The sequence below is a fragment of the Lissotriton vulgaris genome, chromosome 1_2, assembly GCF_964263255.1.
Source record: "Lissotriton vulgaris chromosome 1_2, aLisVul1.2, whole genome shotgun sequence".
NCBI classification, from domain to species: domain Eukaryota; kingdom Metazoa; phylum Chordata; class Amphibia; order Caudata; family Salamandridae; genus Lissotriton; species Lissotriton vulgaris.
Window position 1 is genome coordinate 125,282,432 of NC_141686.1, and position 22,950 is coordinate 125,305,381.

A 22,950-nucleotide genomic window follows, 5' to 3' on the forward strand; every position below is an offset into this window, starting at 1 on the left:
CTACACGAGATACGCGTAGCGCTACACTAACTGTTCGGGATGATTGCACAGTGCCGGATGCTTGTCCGCACGGTGCAATCATTGAAAACGGCATCTCGCACAGTGCGAGCTGTTGTTTTCTGCCGCTCGAGTAGATTTACACTTGAGCAGCAGCTTTCTCAACGCGGACTGGTAGTTTCTCATTGCGAGCAGTCATGAGCATACACTGTTATAGGGTGAGATGTTTTCCTCAGGATTCAGTAGGCCTCTTTTAACTGCAAAACCTAGAACTAGAACTCTAGAACATAAGTATAATTACTGCATCATATACACACACAAAAACACCCTTCCGTACGGAGTAACACATAAACCCTGTGCACACTCCTCCAAATAATCTGATTTTCAGATATATCAGCCTTGTTACTATAGGATTATTACTCTTATTCCCACATTTTGGCTATTAATTGACACCCCCAAAAGGGACTTTCCCTATGCCACAAACATTTGCCTTCCTAAAGCAATTAAAAAACACATGCATTAAAATTGAAACCCAATGGCCAACCTATTCTCGCTCATCTCCAAGCCTGCGTCATCATTGACGCAATTTATTCAGAATGCGCCATGTACAGGAGAAACGCAGCGCTGACTTCTGTGTAAAAGACCAGTAAGCATTCGCAGACCTCGCTCTAGTTGACCTCCCTACACAGATATAGCTTGCCACACAGACTAATACTAAATATGTATGTCTTCAAAGAATTGCTAAAATTGTTCTTGTTCTTCCATAGTTTCTCAAAATCCCTTACTACAGACGTTAGAAATTGCAACGTTTGTTGAAGGTTTTTTTTTACATCCAATAATATGTCAAATATAGAAGCAAAACTGGTTTAAACCCTTTACCTTGGAATGGGAATAACGCAATGCTGTAGTTATTTCTTATTTTATATCAATAAGTGGAGTATCTTTTTTATTTCTTCCATGATTTGCTATAGATGTTTGGTGAATAAAAGTAACTACAAATACAACAAAGTCATTTTAATAAACGAAAATACTTTGATAATAGATGTATAAACATGTATTGGTACAAAATAGAATAGAGATGAATGCCTTTGCAATTTGAGATCATAATAGTAGCTACTTCTCTATTTTTCCAGACAATTTAATACCGGGACAGCTGAGAAGATATTAAAATTATATTTTCGAACTATTCTATTTTTAGTAACTACTACCATGTTACTAGTCAAACACTAAATGGTCCTACTTACGAGTTATACACTTTTTTACATGTCTTTCTAGCACAATAATAGTACGTAACCATTAGAACAAAACATCTCAATGAGTATTTCAGCATTCTACAAAATAAAACGTTAGAGACATTTTGAATAGATTACCATTGCTACTGCTGGGGACTGCATTTTTGCACTGGTTGGTAAGTAGAAATGTCAGCGCACAATTGGCTAAACAAAAAATGCTAAATTTCAACAACAAAAAGTACAACTGAATTACCTAGTTACTGCTGCTGAGTTCGGACAACTGCCCTAAATAATTCAGTCCTGGATATCGCAAAACTTGAATCTATCAAAGAGTAAGGTAGAACCTCAGTCAGTTTCTCATTCCACAGTCACTTGTTTGTGCCCTGTCTCTTTTTGACAACAAGTAACAAAATGCATTTTCTATGTCCTGCTCCTTTCTTCAGGGTGGATCCAAGCTCTCCTGTCCTGCTGGAAGATCCCGTCTTGATTGCTATTGGCAAAAAATACAACCAGTCCGCTGCGGCTGTGGCTATGCGCTATGTACTGCAGTCGGGTGTGATTGTCCTAGCGAAGAGCTTCAGCCCAGAACGTCTCAAGCAAAACCTACAGGTAAAGCACTGGAGAACTTTGGGATGTGGTAGGACAGGGGTTGTGGAAAGAATGCTTCTCCTGCGTAAAGTGTGGACAAGCGTTTGTATATCGATATGCCTTGGCCAAGATCTAAATTAATAGCTAGCACCAAACTGTAATGCATCATGGAAACCAAGGCAAAAGACACAGGCACGTGCCCAGTAAGCTGACAACCCTAGGATTCCTAAGAAACATTAATGGAAAAGTTGAATTAGAAATGAAGTCAAAAGTTAATCTACCAGAGAAAACATGAAAGGGGCTAGGAATGAGATGGATTTACTATGTTGTTTCGCCTGGTTTATGACAGCCTTAATTTGAAATAGTAAATACCAGCGTTAGGGATTTTTAACTTTAGGACAAATTCCTCTGTAAATCATGGCTGGCGCCTTGAGACCCTCATGGGTGAGTAGTCGCCCTTCACAAGATTCTGATTGATTGATTCACCATCTTTTCTTACTCAAGACAGCTCTACACTGGCTAGCCAGGGAAAATAATTTCTTGTTTTTTAGATTGTGCTTCTTACCACAGTTCTGAAGTCTTGTAAATAAATTATGTTTCTCTGACCCAGCTTTTACTGGGATAAAATTAGTGTTAGACCTTGCACAATTGGCATGCTTCTCCCCTACATTTTTTGCTTTTGACTGCTGTGTTTTTGCTGCGTGTTGGACTCTGTTTTGCTGCTCTAGATGCTTTGGTCAATTGGCCACTGCTGTTCAGTGCCAAAGTGCAAGTGCTCCCTGTGCAAATTGTTGCTATGGATTAGTGATTCCATGATTGGCATATCTGATTTACTAGTCAGACCCTAGTACAGTGCACTGTGTGTGCCCAGGGCCTGTAAATCAAATGTTGCCAGTGGGCTGCAGCACTGATTGTGCAACCCACAGAAGCAGCCAGTAAAATGTAACTCTGGCCTGCCATTGAAGAGCCTGTGTGCAGTCTGGGACTGCCATGTCGACTTGGCAAGTGCACACACTTGCCAGTCCCTAAGCCTTCCCTTTTCTACATTATTAGTCACCCCTAAGGTAGGACCAAGGTACCCCTATGGGCAGGGTGCAGTGTATGTGAAAAATAAGGCATGCCCTGATTTGTGTGGCATGACCTGATAGTGAATTACTTCCAATCTCGTTTTTCACTAATACAAAGCTTCTTGTTCCCATAGGAAAGAATGGGGAGTTTGTTTATAACATTTTATAAACATAACTGACCCTGGGACGAGGTAGGAAAATAAAGTTTAGTATGCCTGAACTCAGAATGTTGAAATGCATCTTTTAGTGAGGGTGATTTTAACATCCTGTGTTTGAAAATACCACTTTTAGAAAGTAGGTATGCTCTTGCTTCACCAACCAGTGTGCCTCTGCTAGGTTTGTGTATTGCAGGTGTTGCTTTTGGATGACGGGGGCTGGAGAGGGGCAGGGGTTCCAGAGAGCTTGATGAGTCAGGCCTGGGCTGAATAGACTTGGGCTACATTTTGAGTTGGGGGAGGAGAATTCCTTTACCCGAATGGGCCTGGTCTGCCTTCAACAATGTTGTCCCCACCTCCTGCCAGGAAGCTGCACCAGTGAGGACAGAACTGGTTTTGGCTGGGTATAGACACTTTCTGCCTACAGAGATCAACAATTGCGTGCTATAAAAAATTGGGTCCAGACCCCTGAACTTTAGATCACTTCTGGGAAATCAAGAGGAACCTTTGCCAAGCAGAAGAGGCAGAGAAGCTGAGGTGGAATACTGCCCTTGTGCTGGTTGCTGTCTGGAGTTGGCCTGCAGTGGCTACTTACTGCCAAGGAAAGGATAAAGGAGTTGCTGCTTGCTTTGTCTCCCTGCTTGCAGAGAATATCTCCAAGGGCTTGAACTGAGCTTGCTCCCTGTCCTAGAGGTCTCAGGAACTGCAAATACCTCACCGTGTCTGTGGGCACAGTCTCTGATCGTCTCCGCAAAAGAAAAAGGGTAACCGTTCCATCAACGAGCCGCTGCTTGCACTACGTCCTGTGGGCACTGCAGTCCGCAACGCTTCGCTACACGCTGCTAGGACGTCACCGACTCTGTCGCTGCACCAAACCGAATACCTTCCGGCTCCGTCGCCGCACCGTGACCTGCCACTACCGCAGCGAGCATCGTCTCACCCTTCAAGGCAAGCCCTGATCTCACCGACTCCGTCAACGAACGGCTGCTTGCACTGAATTGCGAGAACATCGTCCTCCGCAACGCTCCATTTCACATTGCGGCAGCCACGTTTTCCCCGACCGACTCACACCGACGTGTTGGTCGCAACAAAAAAGGTAAAAAGGTCTGTTGACGCTTTAGCTTGCCCATATCGACGCGGTCGGCTGGAACTGTTAGACTCAGTCGTATTCAGTATTGCAGTAGCCCCAGGAGGAGCTACCGAGTTGGAAGAACTGTGTTTTATTGATTTTCCTGCAATTTAAAGGTTATTTTGCACAAGTACTAATTTTCAAGAGTATTGCATATTGAATTTTTATCATATTTGATCTTGTTGGTTTAGATAAAGATTTACTATTTTTTTTCTAAACTGGTGTGGTGTCCATTTGTAGTGTTTTCACTGTATTACTGTATGGGTCCACAAATGCTTTGCACCCTGCCTCTGAGATAAGCCTGCCTGCTCGTGCCAAGCTACCAAGGGGTGAGCAAGGGTTATTTTAGGAGTGTATCCCCCTTATCCTGACTAGAAGCGAGGGCCCCTATTTGGACAAAGGTACCTACCTCTGCCAACTAGAGACCCCCATTTCTAACATTGGTGGTAAGCTGTGAGGATCCTGGACTTGCATTTGTGATTTACTCACAGTGATTGGTGTACACTACTAGCATAGTGCAGCCCATTACGTGACCACATACTTATACTGAAATTTCCCCTTGGATTGTCTTTTCAGAAAAGTAAATAACTGCCAATTTTGTCATCATTACCAAGCCAGCATCCATTGCATCAATTGATATCGAATTTGAGGCAGATAGGGTGGAAACCTACACTGTGTCTCAACTGAAAGCTACCTGCAGGAAATGTAAAGTCTCTGTGAAAAGCCTCACAAAGAAGGATGAATATGAAAAGGCGCTGAGGGACTGGTTGGAATCCAGAAATGCCAGTGGACAGGATGAGGAGCCTCTGGTGGAGGCAGAAAATGTTGATGGGCAACAGGAGGGGCAATTGAATTTGCCAGGAGGGGAGGGTACATTCCGTGGATGGCAGCATTGTTTCAGAAAGGGATCTGTTTCCAGAGGAGTTGGAGGACAGAGAGAGAAATACAGTGCATGTAAGGGAGCTTGCTCAGCCCAGACTGGGGAAGGAGTGTGGCATAGAATAATAAGAAGGTGGAGTTGGAAAAGGAGAAATTGGCCATGGAGGAAAAGAGGATGCTTTTAGAACATGAGAGAGGCTTCAGGGAGTTGGAACTGAAAGCAAAGAGCCTAGTGTTGTGAAGCATTTTAGAATCAAGCGTAATTTACTGATTCATGCCCTTATATAGGTATAATTCACATTGCCTTTATATACGCATAGAAATCATACCCATATTTAGACATAACCCATCCAGTCCAAATACAGGCATGGCTACTTCCACTAGTTCCAAAAAGCCACAACGATTTCTTGGAAGACTCGACTTCAGCAGTCAGGGACATCCCTTAAATATTGATTTGTCCTAGAAATCATGGCATTTTCAAAGAACTACCATTCCATTGGGGTTCTTTGGTGACGTTATTATGTCCGACTTTACATCAAGCCAGGCATCTTCAAGGTATAAATATGCATACACTTGCCCTAGCAAACACACAGTGGTTCGGACCAGCTCGACTATCTACTTGCCCGAAGCAGCTCGATACAGAAAGTGCCGAAGGAAGCCGACCCTCCAGCTGACGTACTGACAGAGAAGCTGTCCTTTCTCTTGCTGAGAATCCAGCTCCAGTGTTTCCAAGCACCCTTGCGGGGTGTTGGGAAATCGAGTCAGAGACAGAGATACAGACCTCCTTCATTCTAAAACCAAGGTACTGAGCTGATTAGGCCCTAAGAGAAATCTTGGTTAGATTCTTGGCAAAGACAAACTAAACCTATGTTACACCTCACTTACTTCTGCGCTCGTAGTAGACTTAGGTTAGGTACATCGGGTTAGGCGGATTTTAGAAGCCCCAGTTGAGTATATTTTAGTCTTTGTTATTTATGTATGTATTTATCTATGGCTTAGAAACCATACAATGCTTTTACAGTATTATTTTATAATACTCTTCTTACTGTACGCATTATACTTTGCAACCAGTATTGCAATTGTAGCAGTTCATTTCTTTTGCATGAGAAAGAAGGCTGTTCACTAAACCCTTTTATTGAAAACGCCTGTCTCTCTATTTCTCTGAACCTCTGATGAAACGAAGCATGCACGATTGACTGAGAAAAATATCTATCTATTATTTCCACGACTCTGAAGGTTAGTTTTATTCTTGGGGAAACAAAGTTGGCATGTTATTGCAGTTGTCAGAAACGAATCCCTTCTTGTTTATTCAAGAAAGTTTCTAGTGACCTCTGTGCTAGCTGGCACTCACAATTAAGTTTAATATATTCGATACAGACCTAGTCGACCTAAGTCCTACATCAAATCTATAGGATATATTATTCCAATGCGCAGAGCCTATTGGGAACATAGGAACTAAACTAAGCTACAGAACACTCCCCATGGTGGCAGCGTACCATCAGTGCCTGGAGAAGGAAAGGTATACATTCCCAAAGATGTTATTAAGGATTTCATGAAGCATGAGGACATTGGTCAGTGGTTCAAGGCCTATGAGGTAGCTATGAGGTCCCAAAGGGTCCCAGAGAAAGATTGGGGAGCGGGGTTGTGGGGCCGCTTTGTCAGTGAAGGAAGGGATACAATACTAAATTTGCCCGCTGAGGAACAGATGTCCTATGCCCCAATGAAGGAAGCCTTGATGGCCAGGTATGGGTTGACAACAGAGCTGTATAGGCAGAAATTTAGGAACTGCAAGAAGCTGGAGTCAAGTACTTGGGAGGAGCATGTGTCTTATTTTTGCAGAGCACTGGATGGTTGGATGAAGGGTAGCAAGGTGAATGATTTGCAGGGGCTCTATGATTTGGTTGCGTGGTAGCACTTGTCAGATAATTGTTGTCCAGATCGACGCCAGCACCTGATTTACAGTAAACTAACCTACCCCAGGAAGCTGGCTGTGGAGGCGGATGACTGGTTCAGCACCAGGGTCCAAAAGGGTTGTGTGGGAGACTCTGACAAAGGTGGGCAGAGTCCCCAGCAGAAGAGTGGGGCGACAAGGGTAAGCAGAAGGAGTTCCAAAAAGGGCCCCAAAGTAATCCTCAAGGGAACCAAGGTAAGGGTTCCCAGCCTCCCACTAAAAAGAAGCCATGGTTCATGACAGGTAAGCCTGTTCATAGGTGTTCCAAGGCATGTTTTATTTGTGGTCAGGTGGGCCACTTCCAATGGGATCCTAGGTGTTCCAACAAGGTTACCACCGCACCCAATGGTGTACCACCCCGTCAAATGGCTAGTATAGCCTTGGGGAAAGAGTAGGGTGCCCAAGATGGATGGGGTCCCGCAGAAATGTCCCTCGTCTCTTTAGGAGACAGTGAGATGGTTCCAAGAGCTCAACTGCCTGATAACACTGAAAAGTACAGGCAGTGGGTGACCATCAATGTCCATAGTGTGAGGACTCTGAGAGACACCAGAGCCAGTGAGACAGCTGTCAGTTGTCTGCGTGTGTCTGAAGATCAGGTGGTCCTCAATTCATTCTACCCAGTAGTTTCCACTGACAATTCAGAGTGCCACTGCAAAGTGGCACAGGTTCCTTTTGAGTAGGGGGGGTCTCAGGTTCCTTGAAAGTAGCTATGAGGCCATCCATGCCTGTTGACTGTCTACTAGGAAATTATTTGGAGAGCTCCCTTTGGGTGAAGGTGGAGTGGAGGCCTCCTTTAGAAATGTTGGGTCTGCCTGAGTGGTGTGTGTGACCACTCGGTCTATGGCAGCCGGTTAGGGCATTCAGGAGGACCTGGAGCCTGAAAGGTAAGCCAGGTGCCTGCCAGGAAGAGAAGAGGCATGGGGCGTGTGAAACCAGCCCCAAAGTTTCCATGGTCCAGGAGGAGGATGCCCTGGGGCCTAAAGGGGAACACGTGGCTGAACTGGGAGACCTGCCTGAGCTGGCCCATGGGCATCAGAAAGGAGGCCCTCCAGGGAAGAATCCTGCCAGGAGCAGCAGACTTGCCCTTCTCTTGTTGGTTTGCAGCAGCAGGCTGCAAACCAGGCAGTAGGTGATCAGTCCGGATCATATTGGATCATATTGGGAGAATGGTCTCTGGCATAGCGAGCCTAAGGTTCCTGAGCCTGAGTCAGCCCGTGTGTAGGTGGTACCCCAGCACTTCAGAGCCTTCCTACTGGGTCTGGCTCATGATGTGCCTTTCGCAGGGCATTTGGGGCAATATAAGATTTTTGAAAGGCTTGTCACCCACATTTACTGCCCCCAAATGCACAAGCACTCTGATACTCATTGTAGGTCTTGCCAGACTTACCAGACAAGTGGCAAAAGTGGGAGGAAGTATAAGGCTCTCCAACCTTTCCCTGTGGTCAGCAGCCCCTTTGATAGGATGAGTATTGACATTGTGGGGCCTCTGGATCCCAAGACAGCCATTGGCAACAGGTTTATCCTGGTCCTGGTGGACGATGCAACCCGGTACCAGGAAGCCATCCCTCTCCGGACTGTGACGGCCCCCCTGGTGGGTCATGCATTGATGGGGATTTTCTCCCGCGTGGGGTTCCTCAGAGAGATGTTGTCCGACCGTTGGTACCAACTTTATATCCAAGTATATTGAGTCTCTGTGGCAGGAGTGTGGTGTTACATACAAGTTCACCACACCTTACCACACCCAAGGTAATGGGCTGGTTGAGAGATTCAGCTGGACGCTGAAGGGCATGATTATGGGTCTTGGTGAACCCATGAGGCGTAAGTGGGACATCCTCTTGCCATGCCTTTTGTTTGCTTACAGAGGGGTACCTGAGAATTCCTTAGGGTTCAGTCCCTTTGGGCTCCTGTATGGGCATCCTGTAAGAGGACCTGTAAGTCTGATGAAAGAAGACTGGGAGAAAGTCCCCAGTAAACCTCTCCAGGATGTGTATAGCAGATGCTGGACTTCAGAAACCAGACTAAGCGCTTCAAGCAACTCACTCAGACGAATCTGGAAGCCAGCCAGGAGGAAATGGAACGCTGGTATCCACTCTGATCCACTCTGATCGAGTTTCAGCCTGTACAGAAAGTATGGGTCATGGCCCCAGTGGAGCCTTGTGCGTTCTAGGATAAGTGGACCGGACCATTTGAGGTGGTGGAGCGCAAGAGTAATGCCACCTACCTGGTTGACTTGCAGTCTCCAAGGAACCCTTTGCAGGTCCTGAATGTGAACCGCCTGAAGCCCCACTTGGAGAGGTCCGAAGTGGGCATGCTCCTAGCAACAGATGCTGGAATGGAAGAGAAGACTGAGCCACTTCCTTACCTCCTGTCTGCAAAGGAGCATGATGGGTAAGTGGACAGTGTTTCACTCTCCCCCCCACTGACTCCTAACCCCAGAGTGACGGTCGCCAACTGTTGGGACAGTTTGCTTCTCTGTTCTCCCTGACACCTGGTGTCCCTCGATGGTATGTCCATGATGTTGACATTGGGAACAGTCCTCCTGTAAAGCACAAAATTTACAGAGTGACTGACAGGGTCAAGATGTTAGAGCTAGGCGTGTTTGAGCCCTCAAACAGCCCTTGGGCCAGCCCAGTGGTCTTGGTCCCAAACTGCGGTTCTGTGTGGACTACTGAGGGCTCAATTCGGTCACCAGGACTGATACGCACCCCATCCCCAGAGCTGATGAGCTCATTGATTGGTTGGGACCTGTCCGGTTACTCAGCACATTTGACTTAATGTCTGGGTACTGGCAGACTGCCTTAACTGATGGGGCAAAGGAGACGTCAACAGAGTATTACAGGAGATTTGTCAAGGGGTATGGCACCACTGTTGCCCACTTGACGAGCTGACTTCCAGGTAGGAGCACAAGAAAGTGAACTGGACTGACGCCTGCCAGAAAGCGTTTGATGCCCTGAAATCTTCCACGTGCACGGCACTCCTGCTTCAGGCACCCAACTTCTCAAGGAAACTAATTGTGCAGACAGATGCTTCAGAGAATGGTGTGGGGGCTGTGCTATCACAGCTGAATGAAGAGGGCCTAGACCAACCTGTAGTCTTCATTATTTGGAGGTTACTTCCGCTGAAACAGAGGTGGAGTACGATTGAGCGTGAGGCATTTGCAGTGGTCTGGGCACTGATGAAGCTGAGGCCCTATGTGTTGGGGACTCACTTCCGGGTTCAGGCAGATCACAGACCTCTCAGAGGGTTGATGCAAATGAGGGGTGAGAACACAAAGTTGTTGAGGTGGTACATTTGCCTACAGGGAATGGACTTTCCTGTGGAACACCTGCCTGGTACATAACACACCAATGTTGATGGTCTGTCCAGATTTTTCAGCCTTAGTGAGGAGAACTCTCAAGAGGGTGGGTAGTTCCACATTTCAGCTGGAGGGGACACATGTTAGACCTGGCACCATTGGCGTGGGTCTCCCCTGCATTTTTTGGTTTTGCCTACTGTGTTTTTGCTGTGTGTTTGACTCCGTTTTGCTGGTTTAGATGATTTGGGCACTTTGCTACTGCTGTTCAGTGCAAAAGTGCAAGTGCTCCCTGTGTACATTGTTGTTATGGAGTAGTGATTTCATGATTGGCATATTTGATTTACTTAAAAAAACATTTGCAATGAACTCAGGTATGGGATCCAAGAAAACAATGGACATTTTTATCGATAACATAAAGTTGGAAAGAACACCCACATATCCATACTTGGGGATTCTAATAGATAATAAGGCCTTATGGAAACAGGCAATTGAGGCAAGGAAATTACTGTTCCTTAGGGCGACGTCCGCCCTGATTGCTTTCGCGAAAAGGTTGGGCAAAAGGTCAGCTCCTGAAATTATTAAAATATTCCAAGCCAAATGTATAAGCGTAGCTTGTTAAGGAGCAGGGGTTTAGAGTCATGGGAAGGTAGATGCTCTTCAGAAAATTGAGAATAGTTTTCTGAGATATTTGTTAGCACTACTGCAGAGTTCCTCATCCTATTGTTGTCATTTAGAATTGGGTATGGTATATATTTCAGATACCATCAAACTCCAACCAATTCTTTTATGGCACCGGGTTTGGACGTACCCTAAAAATGAATTATCTCGAAACCTTCTCCGTGACTGCCTTTTGTTAGAAAATAGGCACAAAATTAGCTGGCTTGCCTATGTAAAAAACTTCTATGACCTGGGCCTGGAGAAATATTATCTGTCTCCATTAACTATCTCTGAAGTGTCAAGAAGCACTTTAAAAAAGATTTGTATCTCCCACTTGGAAGAGCTAAGACTAAATACAGAGGTTGTAAAATGCTCAGTGCAGCATACTTTAACCATCCAGACTACCTTCCGCATACAGCCTTACCTAACATTTAAGATGAGCAATTTTGAGAAATTGTTATTGACCCGTTTTAGGCTCAATATTTTTCATCGACTGGTGTCATTTCCTCATGTTAATGACTGGACTAAGAACCTTTTGGTATGTCCTTGTGATGATGTCTCCCCAGTCTTTGAGACATATTGTACTATTTTGTAGATTTTATATTGAGCCTAGGAAAATTTGGATAATGCCAATCTTAAAAATGTTGGGCCCGATTCACAGAATGAATTTAAGACCCAATCCTAAACTTACTACTATTTTGGTATTCAGAGAATGCACTTACTACTTTTGGCATTCACAGAATGAACTTACTACTTTCGGTATTCACAGAAGTTAGGATTTTGTCTTAAGTTTGTCTTAAGACAAACTTAAGACAGACTTAAGACAAAATACTAACTTAATTCTGTCTTAAGTCTGTCTTAAGTTTGTCTTAAGACAAACTTAAGACAAAATCCTAACTTCTGTGAATACCAAAAGTAGTAAGTTCATTCTGTGAATACCAAAAGTAGTAAGTGCATTTTGTAAATGCCAAAAGTAGTAAGTGCATTCTGTGAATACTAAAATAGTAGAAATTTTAGAATTGAGTCTTAAGTTCATTCTGTGAATCGGGCCCGTTGGGTTTACGTACTTGCCGCCCTGCTTTTCTAGCCCTCCAGTTTCTGGAAGATGAGCTATACACAAAAAATGTTGCCTGTTTTCTCAAATTTTGTGTTAGGCATGGAGCAAATCTTGGCTAAAGTCTGCTCTGGCCTTTCATTTCCCTAATGAATTTAGTCCCACCCCAAGAAAATTGATCAACTGGAAGTTTTGTTGTACCATATATCGTTTTACCAATTTTTATTGTGATGTTTTATATTTATATTGTTATCTTTGTATTGTTATGAATTTTTATGGTTTTCTTTGAATTTGGAAACCGAATAAGGGATTTTGATTGATTGATTGATTGATTTACTAGTCAGACCCTAGTATAGTGGAATGTGTGTGCCCAAGACCTATAAATCAATCAATCATTCAATCAATCAATCAATCAATCAATCCTTCAAATGTTGCTAGTAAGATGCAGCACTAATTGTGCCACCCACAGAAGCAGCCTGTAAAATCTAACTCTGGCCTGCCTTTGCAGAGCCTGTGTGCAGTCTGGGACTGCCATGTCGACTTGGCAAGTGCACACACTTGCCGGTCTCTAAGCCTTCCCTTTTCCACATAATTAGTCACCCCTAAGGTAGGCCCACGGTACCCCTATGGGCAGGGTGCAGTGTATGTGAAAGGTAGGGCATGCCCTGATGTGTGTGACATGACCTAATAGTGAATTACTGCCAATTTCGATTTTCAGTATTGCAAGACTACCTGCTCCCATAGGAGAGAATGGGGAGTTTGTTTGTAACATCTTATAAACATAACTGGCCCTGGGAACAAGGTAGGAAAATAAAGTTTAGCATGCCTGAACTCAGAATGTTAAAATGCATCTTTTAGTGAGGGTGTTTATTATATCCTGTGTTTGAAAATACCACTTTTAGAAAGTAGGTATTTTCTTGCCTAACAATCCAGTGGGCCTCTGCTAGGTGTGTGTATTACATGTGTGGCTTTTGCTTTGCTTGAAAAATTTTATTTCGGCGAACAGCCATAAAAGCGTTGTTTAAAATACAGAGTAATATTATTAAAATACAAATAGAATAGATAATTACATTCTTTTACAGTTTTCAAAATACATCATAATTCTCATGTTAAAAAAACAAATAAAAGAGGCAATCCCCCATTGACCTTTAGCTTAGCCCCTTCGCTGCTCATGACGAGCTCAGCTCGTCATGAGGCACAGTTGAGCTGTGGGAACTGTGAGTCCAGCACCGGGGGGGGGAAAACCTCTAGCAGCCAAGATGTTAAAATACAGATACAATGAATTAATCATATATGAATTCTATCAAATTTATATACAAATAGAAACAGGTCACAGGGAGCCCCATCCTTTCTATGGACGCACACAAAGAAAACCAATCTAAGTTTAGTCACTGGGGAATTAAGAATTGATTAACTAGGAACTAATCAGAGGCCCTTTTTAAGGATAGCATTACGAGTGCACCACATGGAGAACAAAAATCGAGATGCAGAAAAAACAGTCGGTAATTGTGTATCAAATTTAGGAACCCTAAATACCTCACTACAATGGCCAGATCCTAAATTTATTATAAGGTGTTTTAACTATTGGGATCTTTGCTGTTTATATGCTTGACAGAAGAATAGCACATGTAAGTCCGTTTCTACTGCCTTGTTACATGCAGGGCAATTCTCTGATTCAGAGCTTGCCCATTTCTTTGTGAATGAACGTAGAGGCAGTACCCCATGTCTGAACTGTAGATAAAGTTTCTTTGCCAAAAACGGCTGAATATCGTCTTGTACCAATTCTATAGAGTAAACGTCCTTCAGTAATAGGAATTTAGATGTTAATCAGCCCAAAGAGGTACTTGTATAAAAGCCCATAAGCTTTGAATCTCTGGAACCCCTAGCCAAATCCTTTAAGGTTATCACCATGGAACTTACTTCAGGGTTGCTCCAAAGGGTGGACCTACCGAGTACCTCGCATACGGTTTTTATGTGTTTAAGCCAAGCAATTTCTTGGGCACAAGGAAGCCCCATTAGTTCTGTAAGCTCCTCCCTGTAATGCACTAGCTCTGTGGAGCTCCACAAACGCCGCCAATACAATAATGATCGTAAGGAAGCTTTCTCTGCGATTGGTCTAAAACCAAGGTCCATACGCAGAGGAACTAAAGGGGTAGTAGATGGAAGCATCAACAGTTGTCTGATAAAGCTATTTTCGGTACATGTTAACCTATTTAATACACAATGAGCCCAAATTTCTGCCCCATATAAAGAGGCACTTCTTGCTTGTACTTTATTTAGCTCTAATGCAGGGCTGACAGCTCGATTTGCAGCACTCCTGTAGAATTTTTGAATGCCTCCTGCTACCTGGGAAAGTTTCAAGCTAGATTTATTAATCTGGGAACCCCAGTCCATTCCTTCTGTTAATGTAATGCCTAGATAATCAAAGATGTTGACCTTTTCTAGTAGCTGCCCTTCTAAACTCGAATTTGGCCGAGTGGTATTGCCAGTATTAAAAGACATATATTTGGTCTTTGGTCTTTTTCAGATTAATTTCCAGGCCCGATGCTTGCAGAAGGCACTAAAGATGTCCAACGACCTTTGGATTCCCATGGGGGACTTGGCAAGCAACAAAGTGTCGTCTGCAAACATCAGGGCCGGATACTACGATTGGCCAACCTAGGGGCATCAATGTTCTTACCCGCAATAAGTGCGTCGACAAGACCATTAATGTAGAGACTAAAAATGGTTGGCGCCAGGACGCAGCCCTGTCGCACACCCCTCTCCACGAGAATTGGGGATGTTAGGCCACCCTTGTTACCATAACGTATCTGGGCAAAGTTGTTATAATGCAAACGTTGGATCAACTGACAAAGCTATTCAGGGGCTCCCATATCTAGCAGTGTATTCCATAGCTTGTCCCGCAGCACTAAATCGAATGCAGACTTCAGGTCTACACAGATGAGGTATAAACTACCCCGTCCTAATGTTACAGTTTTCCAATGAATCATTTGCAGCCTGAATATCTGGTCGATAGTAGACATCCTTTTCCTGAAGCCACCTTGGAATGGGAAGAGAATGTTAAACTCATCCATCCAAGACTGTAAACATGCCAAAAGGCTTTTGGATGACAGGGGCTGGAGAGGGACAGTGGCTCCAGAGAGCCTGATGAGTCAGGGCTGAGCTGAATAGACCTGGGCTTCATTTTGAGTAGGTGGCGGAAATTTCCTTTCACTTGAATGGGCCTGGTCTGCCTTCAACAATGCTGTCTCCACCTCCTGCCGGGAAGCTGTACCAGTGAGGACAGAACTGGTTTTGGCTCGGCACAGACACTCTCTGCCTTCAGAGAACAAAGGATTGCATGCTATAAAAAGTGTGGCCCAGACCCCTGAACTTTAGATCACTTCTGGGAAATCAAGAGGAAGATTTGCCAAGGGGAAGAGCCGGAGAAGCTGAGGTGGAATACTGCCCCTGGCCCTGGCTGCTGTCTAGGGTTGGCCTGTAGTGGCTACTTGCTGCCAAGGAAAGGAGAAAGGACTTTGCTGCTTGCTTTGTCCACCTGCTTGAAGAGAAGATCTCCAGGGCTTGCACTGAGCTTGCCCCTGTTATTCTCGAGGTCTCAGGAACAGCAAAGACCTCACTGTATCTGTAGGCACAGTCTCTGATCGTCTCCTCAGAAGAAAAAGAGTAACCAACTCTGTCATCGATTCTGTCGCAAGATTCCATGTTCTTAAAGTACTGCTGAGAGCAACGCCTCGATTTGCAATGCAACCCTGGTCTCACCAACTCCGTCAATTAGCCCGAGCTAGCACCGCATCCTGTGGGCACTGCACTCCGCAAAACTTCACTACATACTGCAAGGACGTCACCGACTCTGTCGCTGCCAGACTCGAACATCAATCAGCTCCGTTGCTGCACTGTGACCTGCCAGCACCACAGCGAGCTCTGTCTCACCCTTCAACGCAAGTCCTGGTCTCACCGACTCCATCAACAAGCCACTGCCTGCACCGAATTGTGTGGACATCGTCCCCTGCAACACTCCCATCTCACATCACAACCGCAATGGTTGCCCCTGACCTGCTCATACCATTGTGTTGGCCGCAACAAGTAAAGGAACTGTTTTCAACTTTGTCTTAGCTTTAGCTTTAGCTGACCCTGCACCGATGCAGTCAGCTGGAATTCTTAGTATGAAGAGGGTATGAGAAAAGTAGAATGTAAAATGTGATGATTTTTTAAGAAATAAGATTTTGCTATGAGAAATAATGTTAAGAATGTGATGATATTTGTAAGAAAATGTTTAATTTTTTTTGCGAAAAATAAAATAAAAGGAAAAAAGAATAATTCTAGACAGAAAAAGAAGTCTAAGATACATGTTGTTGGATTTTCAATATGTTCCCCAATAAATAAGAATACTAGTGGATATCAGCAGCTAATTACCATCCACTACAGTGGCAGTGAAAATATGGCTTTAGGCTTACTAGTTCCTGTTATAGGATATATGTCATTTTGGTGTAATTTTGTTCATTAAAGTTTACTATATTTTTCTAATTCTGTTTGGGACAATTATAGTTTTCCATTTCGACTTTATTACTGTTTTGGTATTGCATAAATACTTTACACATTGCCCTAAGTTACGCCTGTGTGCTGTGCCACAGCTACCAGGGGGTTAATCTCAGGTTCATTTATTGACTGTGGTGGTTGACCTTGGCAAGGTGTGTAATTATTCCTTGAGGTGGGTAGGCACCCCACTCCCCCAAATACTACGCCAGTTTCCTAGAGTTTCCAAGTGAAATGAGCCAGTGACTGAAACCACTTAGTCAAAGGTGGGACTTGCACTAAAGAGTAATATGGTTTAAGGATCATAAAAACAGTATTTGCTGCGTGTATTTGGTGGGGAAAGTAATTTATTTTTGATTTTTTTGCAGTAATGGGGAGTTTGAAAATGTCAAATTATTTAAACACTGACAACGTTTTTCAAAAAGACACAAGTAAATAAATGAAAGTAAATATTTTGATATTTACACGACTCAAGGTTTTAATTTAAAGAATGTTACCCTGTACTATTTGACTCTTTACTGTTATGCTTGTTTGATTGTATTCTCTAATCGATAATGTCAGCTGCCTCATAGGGCTTTCATAGTGGTATTAAGTGAACATTACTGACATTTCATAAAAGGTTACCATTTACCCCTTGACCGTGAAATTATATGACTCCACCTTTGAATAGAAACTCCCTTTTTTTATTTGGCAGATATTTGATTTTGAGCTGACCCCTGAAGACATGAAAACTATTGATGGGCTGAACAAAAATCTTCACTATGGATTATTTACACCGTAAGATGTTTCTATGGTCTCATTTACTTACTTTTTCTGTTATATTAATGCATCCATGACGAACACTCAAGCCGCCTCCTAACACCACTGCACCATTACCGCAACTTCAGATAAACAGAAGCATTGCAACCACTGCTGTATACAAACTGTAAATACAAAAAAACAATAAAATCCATTTGCATTCTCTGACATGTCTGAATATTTCATAAAACGTTTCATTAAGTAAGTGCTGCTCATTCCTCTAGTCTGCTCGGAAGTCTTCTCTCTAGTAGGAACCAAGCTACAGGCCTACGGAAGTGGTTGTTCTCTTGACCAGTGTTGTAACTATCAGATGTCTAATTAATAAAGATCAAATCCAGAATCCTTCATTTGACTTTGGTGAAGCTTTGTCAGACACACACTCACCAAAGACTATAAACAATTAAACTGAATCTGAACTTTCAGTGGCAGACTCGACAAAAAATTAACAGATGAATAACTACTTAAAGAGAGTAGATATTGGGAAGACACCCAAAGTGTCTAGGGCACATTTGAGTAAAGGAAAAACAATTCAGAGAGTCAATAGGCCTTAAAAAGAAAAAAAATCTTCTAAACAGGTGACCGGTAAACCTGAGCTCTAAAAAAGTGTCTCGAAGCAATTGTGATGCCAAGGTTGCACAAGCTTCTAGGAGTTTAGGATCACGGGATGCTGGGATCAATAGAGCTGATTTGCCAGAATGTCCTCATGATGTAGCTGAAGACGTGGAGTAACATGTAAGTTACTGATGCTGACATATGGTTGTGGGAAGGCATCAGTTCGGTGTGGATTTGGCTTACCACTACATGGGTGGGTTTGGCATTAATGCCTCTACAGGGGGGCTTGACTACGTCCGCTGAAAGTTTAGTCAGTCACTTGGGCTCTTTACAATGAGGGCAGCTGGAAAGAGCTTTCGATTTGATGTTGGTCTTTCTACAATGGTACTGGAAAAGCTATCAATTGAAATCCTGCTGCAAACTGTTCTCACTTAACAGCCAACAATAAGTCCTTTATACAATCTACATTTTTGTTTCTTCCGTAAGAACTATTGGCTACAAAGACCCTCCAGTCAAAGTGCTGTTAGCTGAAAACTCTGGAATAGCTGAAGGTTTCACACATGACATCCCATTGAACACCGTTAAGAGCACAGCATATTAATGGTGTATTAAGGAGTACATAAGTGAAGGGGATAAGCAGACTTCACAAGAGTCCACAGGGCATTTAAATACAAGCAACAAACTTTAGAACATTGCTTTTTCACATGCTGGAAGCCAATTTATATCCATGTGTCTCTGAAAAAATATTCTCACATTCCGAAAAACCAATAATAAGTTATGTTATTAAAAAATTTCTTAAGCGCACTGTCACCGATTGGTTTCTTGGCGCTGCGATCAGTAGTGACATAAACATAGATGAGGAGGAATGAGTTATTGAAATGCTTGTCTGAAGAGCCAGGTCTTCAGGGCTTTCCAGAAGGACAGAAGGTCTTGACAATAAGTGGGTTATGTTATTCTGGAGTGGCTGTAGTCTTTGTAAGGCCTGGGTGGTAAACTCCACTCCATTTGCAGAGTGTAGAGTTCTGAAAAACTCTCCGGAGAGATTTGGAGCAGAGTTTTCCTCTCTCTTGGCTCGCTAACATTAAGTTGCTGAGCTCGAGCAAGGAAAATCGAATGCTAGACACCTCCCAACAAGATTTCTCAACGCGGACGGTCGCAGCAGGTTGCTACCGTTCGCAATGAGAACCCTGTCGCTCGCATTGAGAACCCTGCCGCTCGTGTTGAGGAATTTGCTTTTTGAGTATGACTTTTACTCGTGCGGCAGAAAGAAGCTGCGCCCTCTTGCACTGCAGATGGTGCTGTTGGGCATGGACCTAACAACCAGCGCTAAAAATTATCGTGATTTACCTCACTCCACCACTTGCAGAACTCCGTTGAGTGCAACCGAGTTTTTTTGTCATTACGTGGTGATCCAACGCAAACTATTATCTGATCAGGGATCAATACTTACAAATATCTCAAACAATGGCCCATACACTTCCACCTATATCCCTGATGTGCTGGGTCAATTTTGTTTCAGTGACTTCAGTTTTGAATATCGTTTATTGTTTCATAGTCAACTTCTTCAGTATATATTTCTAACCTATACATCAACTTCCCTTCTACTTGGTCGATGGACCAATTAGTTGAAGAGTTGATGGCAACGATATGACACATCTAACTTATTTAGTCAGTTCATTTGAATAAACCACAGACTCAGTGTAAAATTAATAACATTTTATCTTAATATTTGTTCTTAGTTCTCTAATGCTCATATGCAAAGTGGTACAAATACAAACAATGTATTCATCAAAGGAGATAAGTCGCTGTTAAATGAAACTAAAACACATTCTTTTCTCACATTATCATACTCGGAAACCATTTAATGGAGGGGAGAGATTAAGAGACAAACGTTTCAGCAAATATTATGTAAGAAACAATATTATGAAGGAGTGGATAGGTGAAGAGACAAACGTTTCAGAGTAATACATTTGCATGTACAATTATAAAAACATAGTAGATCTGTAGGAAAACCACCCCCCTGGCCTTGGGAATGTTGAGGGTTCCCCGAGATAGGATTAGGGAACAAAGTAGACAGGACCCGAGACAGGTTTTCGGACAGAAACAGCTAGACCTCTCTGCAGACCGACGATCAACGACGCATCCACCCTTCCTCTCTTCCTCCCTGCAAGTCTAAACCACACTCCTAAAGGCACCTCAAACATACCTTACAATCTCCATACCCATCCCACCTAAGTTGCAACAATTCACATATTCTAACAGCTGATTGGCGTCTCAGAAGGGGGTTCTATGACCCTACAGTGACTTCAAAAGTTCGACATTTCTTTATCATAATTTCCGTTCCCACATGTTTACAAGTTCTTTATTCATACAACAATCAAATTATACAATATGATAAAGTTAATTCAATATTTAAGCATCTTCTGTGGAAGAGACATCCAAACCTATGGATTGACCATGCTCTCTGGCAAACTGACAAATGTTCCAGGACTCATGTCCTCCAACTCGTGCACTCTTGCAGCTGAGCACAGCGTAATTGTCTTGCTTCAGTCAGCTCTGCAACTACGAATTGCACATGCGGCCTAGACATGTATTTTCCTCTTATCTTTCAAGCTCATGAATTATAGGTTTTAGTCCTTAATATTTTATTTCACATGAATGCAGATTAACCAAAGCTGTTCACCGTGTGTGTGTGTGTAAGGTGCATGTTAATTGCTATTTCTACTTACTATTAGTACGTATTGTGTTTTTTTTTTCGCCAAGCAGGTTTCGTTTTGTGAAATCCTGCTCCATCAGCAACGTTCCGCTATGAGGAACTCTGCCTAGGCCTAGTCTGTATATATGATAGATAGTCTGTTGTACACAGATACAGAGTTCTACTGCTTAGCTGAGGTATACAGCTTGGGGCTAGGACGCCACTTTGTTAAACTTAAGTCAAGAAACATCATTACCATGTATGACAGTAACACTCTCTTCTTGCTCCAGTCTTCATTCTTTCAAAAGTGATTTAGAATGCTAGGTCTCTGCTCGCAATGTTCCACATGTAGATTGTAATTATGACCCCCAAACTCAGCCTTTACCCAGATGTGAACTCTAAGATTTTATATTGTCTCATTTGCAGAATGAAGGACCACCCAGAATACCCATTCCATGACGAATACTGAAGACAGTCCTTGATAATTGTTGAAGTCATGAAGATAAACATTTATCGACATAAAACTATTAAATGCTTTAACTGCCATTTTTGCAGGTGACCTGAACGTGTCATCTAACACCATAAAATTAGCCACCCCTAAGATTGCTGTTGGAAAAAGGACATTGTGCATATCATCTTAATGTTCATCAATGTATGTAGCTAGAATTAAGGTGTCCTATTCACAGCAAAACCCTGTCGAAATCAATAAAGTCTGTTTTGTAGTTGTGTTAATTTGAGCTGATCTTTTGTTGTAGAACTTAAATGACACTCACTTTTACTACTGACTATTTTCTAAACACAAATATTTGACTGTATATTGTGTCACAAACTAAGGTTGTTAAACTACAGTTTCAAGCATAACTCAATCTAGTCTTTGGTGGAGGATATTGGTGTATTTTGGCCTTTTTTGATATCCTAAAGGAAGAAAATATTGCAGGGTGCGTATGGGATCAGTGATGTGAATTCTATCATACATCGGTGCAGGAGAATATTGACCTAACCTACAATCACTTGCTGTTCAAAAGCATCTGAGCCTAGGTTTGCACAGAGCATGGATTCTGTTTAGGGAAGAGAATTAGAATATCGCACTTCAACAATATCAAGACACAAATATCGACTACCAAACTATCATGAAGGTGAGCGTATATGGGTATGTATAGGTTTCCCTTACTCAACTCTGCATATCTGTTCTTTTACAATGTATCTCTTCAGGGTATGTGAATGTGGAGATAAGAATAGTAAATCTATAGTTATCTATTCATCCTTCCTTCACAGTATTTTGGTTAGTGATATATTGGCTTCAATATGTTTGTAAGAGCATAATTCTGCCCTCAATATTCTGACAACCAGGAGATAATACAATGGTCTGATTCACAAAAAACACCCATACATTTAAGGGTGGAGCTTTATGCTTTTTTCGAATCCACAAAATGTTTTAGGCATAACACTTCTTGCCTAGTTGCTGGCGCTAGTGCACTTGTACATTACAAATGCATTTGTGCAATTATATAATTTCCTTTTTTGTTTTCTTCACAGAAAAAAAGATGTTTCCCTAAGTAGGGACTCCTTCTTTTACACCCTGTATTGTTTGTCGATGTTTCTTTCTGATTTCCACCTTGGAAAACGATTTATTCCGGCGCATGACAGAAACAAATACACGAACATATTCAGGGTGGGAAAGGATCAGCGAGGAGAACATGAATGGGCACAAACTAACATGTTTGAGGTTGTACTCAACCTTTTAATGTAGAACACACCTCGAAACACCCAACCCGACCACTTGGGTATGAATTACTCCTGCGCACTGTTATTCTGCAATTAAACTGAAAGAGAATGATTTATGGCTTCTATGTCATCTTTTATGAAACTCTAGCAGTCATGACTACATTACATTGCTTGGTGAAATATTTAAAAAAAAATTTACAGAGGGTTCACTCACATTTTTTTAAAATAAATATCTTTATTGCAATTTTTGTTATAATCCATCGCATTTGATGCATCGCTCCACGTATAAAAAATGATCAATGATGGCCATTCCGACTTGACTGCCATAGATATGTAATTTCTCAAACAAGTAATCATGAACAGTAGTGTTAAACAAACCCAACCAGAACTGCATGGACATTGAGAGAAGATTGTGCAAGAAATGGCTTCTGGCACAGAGGAGTGCTAAGGACTATTTGTAATAGTTGGAGATGAGTGGAAGTTGCGCAAGGTGGGGAGCATGTTGTGGTGTGTTTTTCAATCACTTGCTGTTAAAAAGCATATGAGCCTAGGTTTGCACAGAGCATGGATTCTGTTTAGGGAAGAGAATTTCGAGGGTGTACCCAAGGATATACTACTAGAATATCGCACTTCAACAATA

The 22,950-nt window shown here is 42.7% G+C and overlaps 1 protein-coding gene across 1 annotated transcript in view; it reads left to right on the forward strand.

The window, feature by feature from the left end:
* The window catches only part of LOC147734672 (rho crystallin-like), a 103,112-nt gene extending 81,795 nt beyond the window's left edge, over positions 1-21,317 (forward strand). The window contains exons 7-9 of the mRNA XM_086952964.1: positions 1,673-1,838; positions 17,235-17,317; positions 21,012-21,317. Of these exons, the coding sequence (XP_086809090.1) occupies positions 1,673-1,838; positions 17,235-17,317; positions 21,012-21,054 (292 nt within the window). The 3' untranslated portion in view covers positions 21,055-21,317. The remainder of the gene's footprint in view (positions 1-1,672; positions 1,839-17,234; positions 17,318-21,011) is intronic.
* Positions 21,318-22,950: the final 1,633 nt, after the last annotated feature.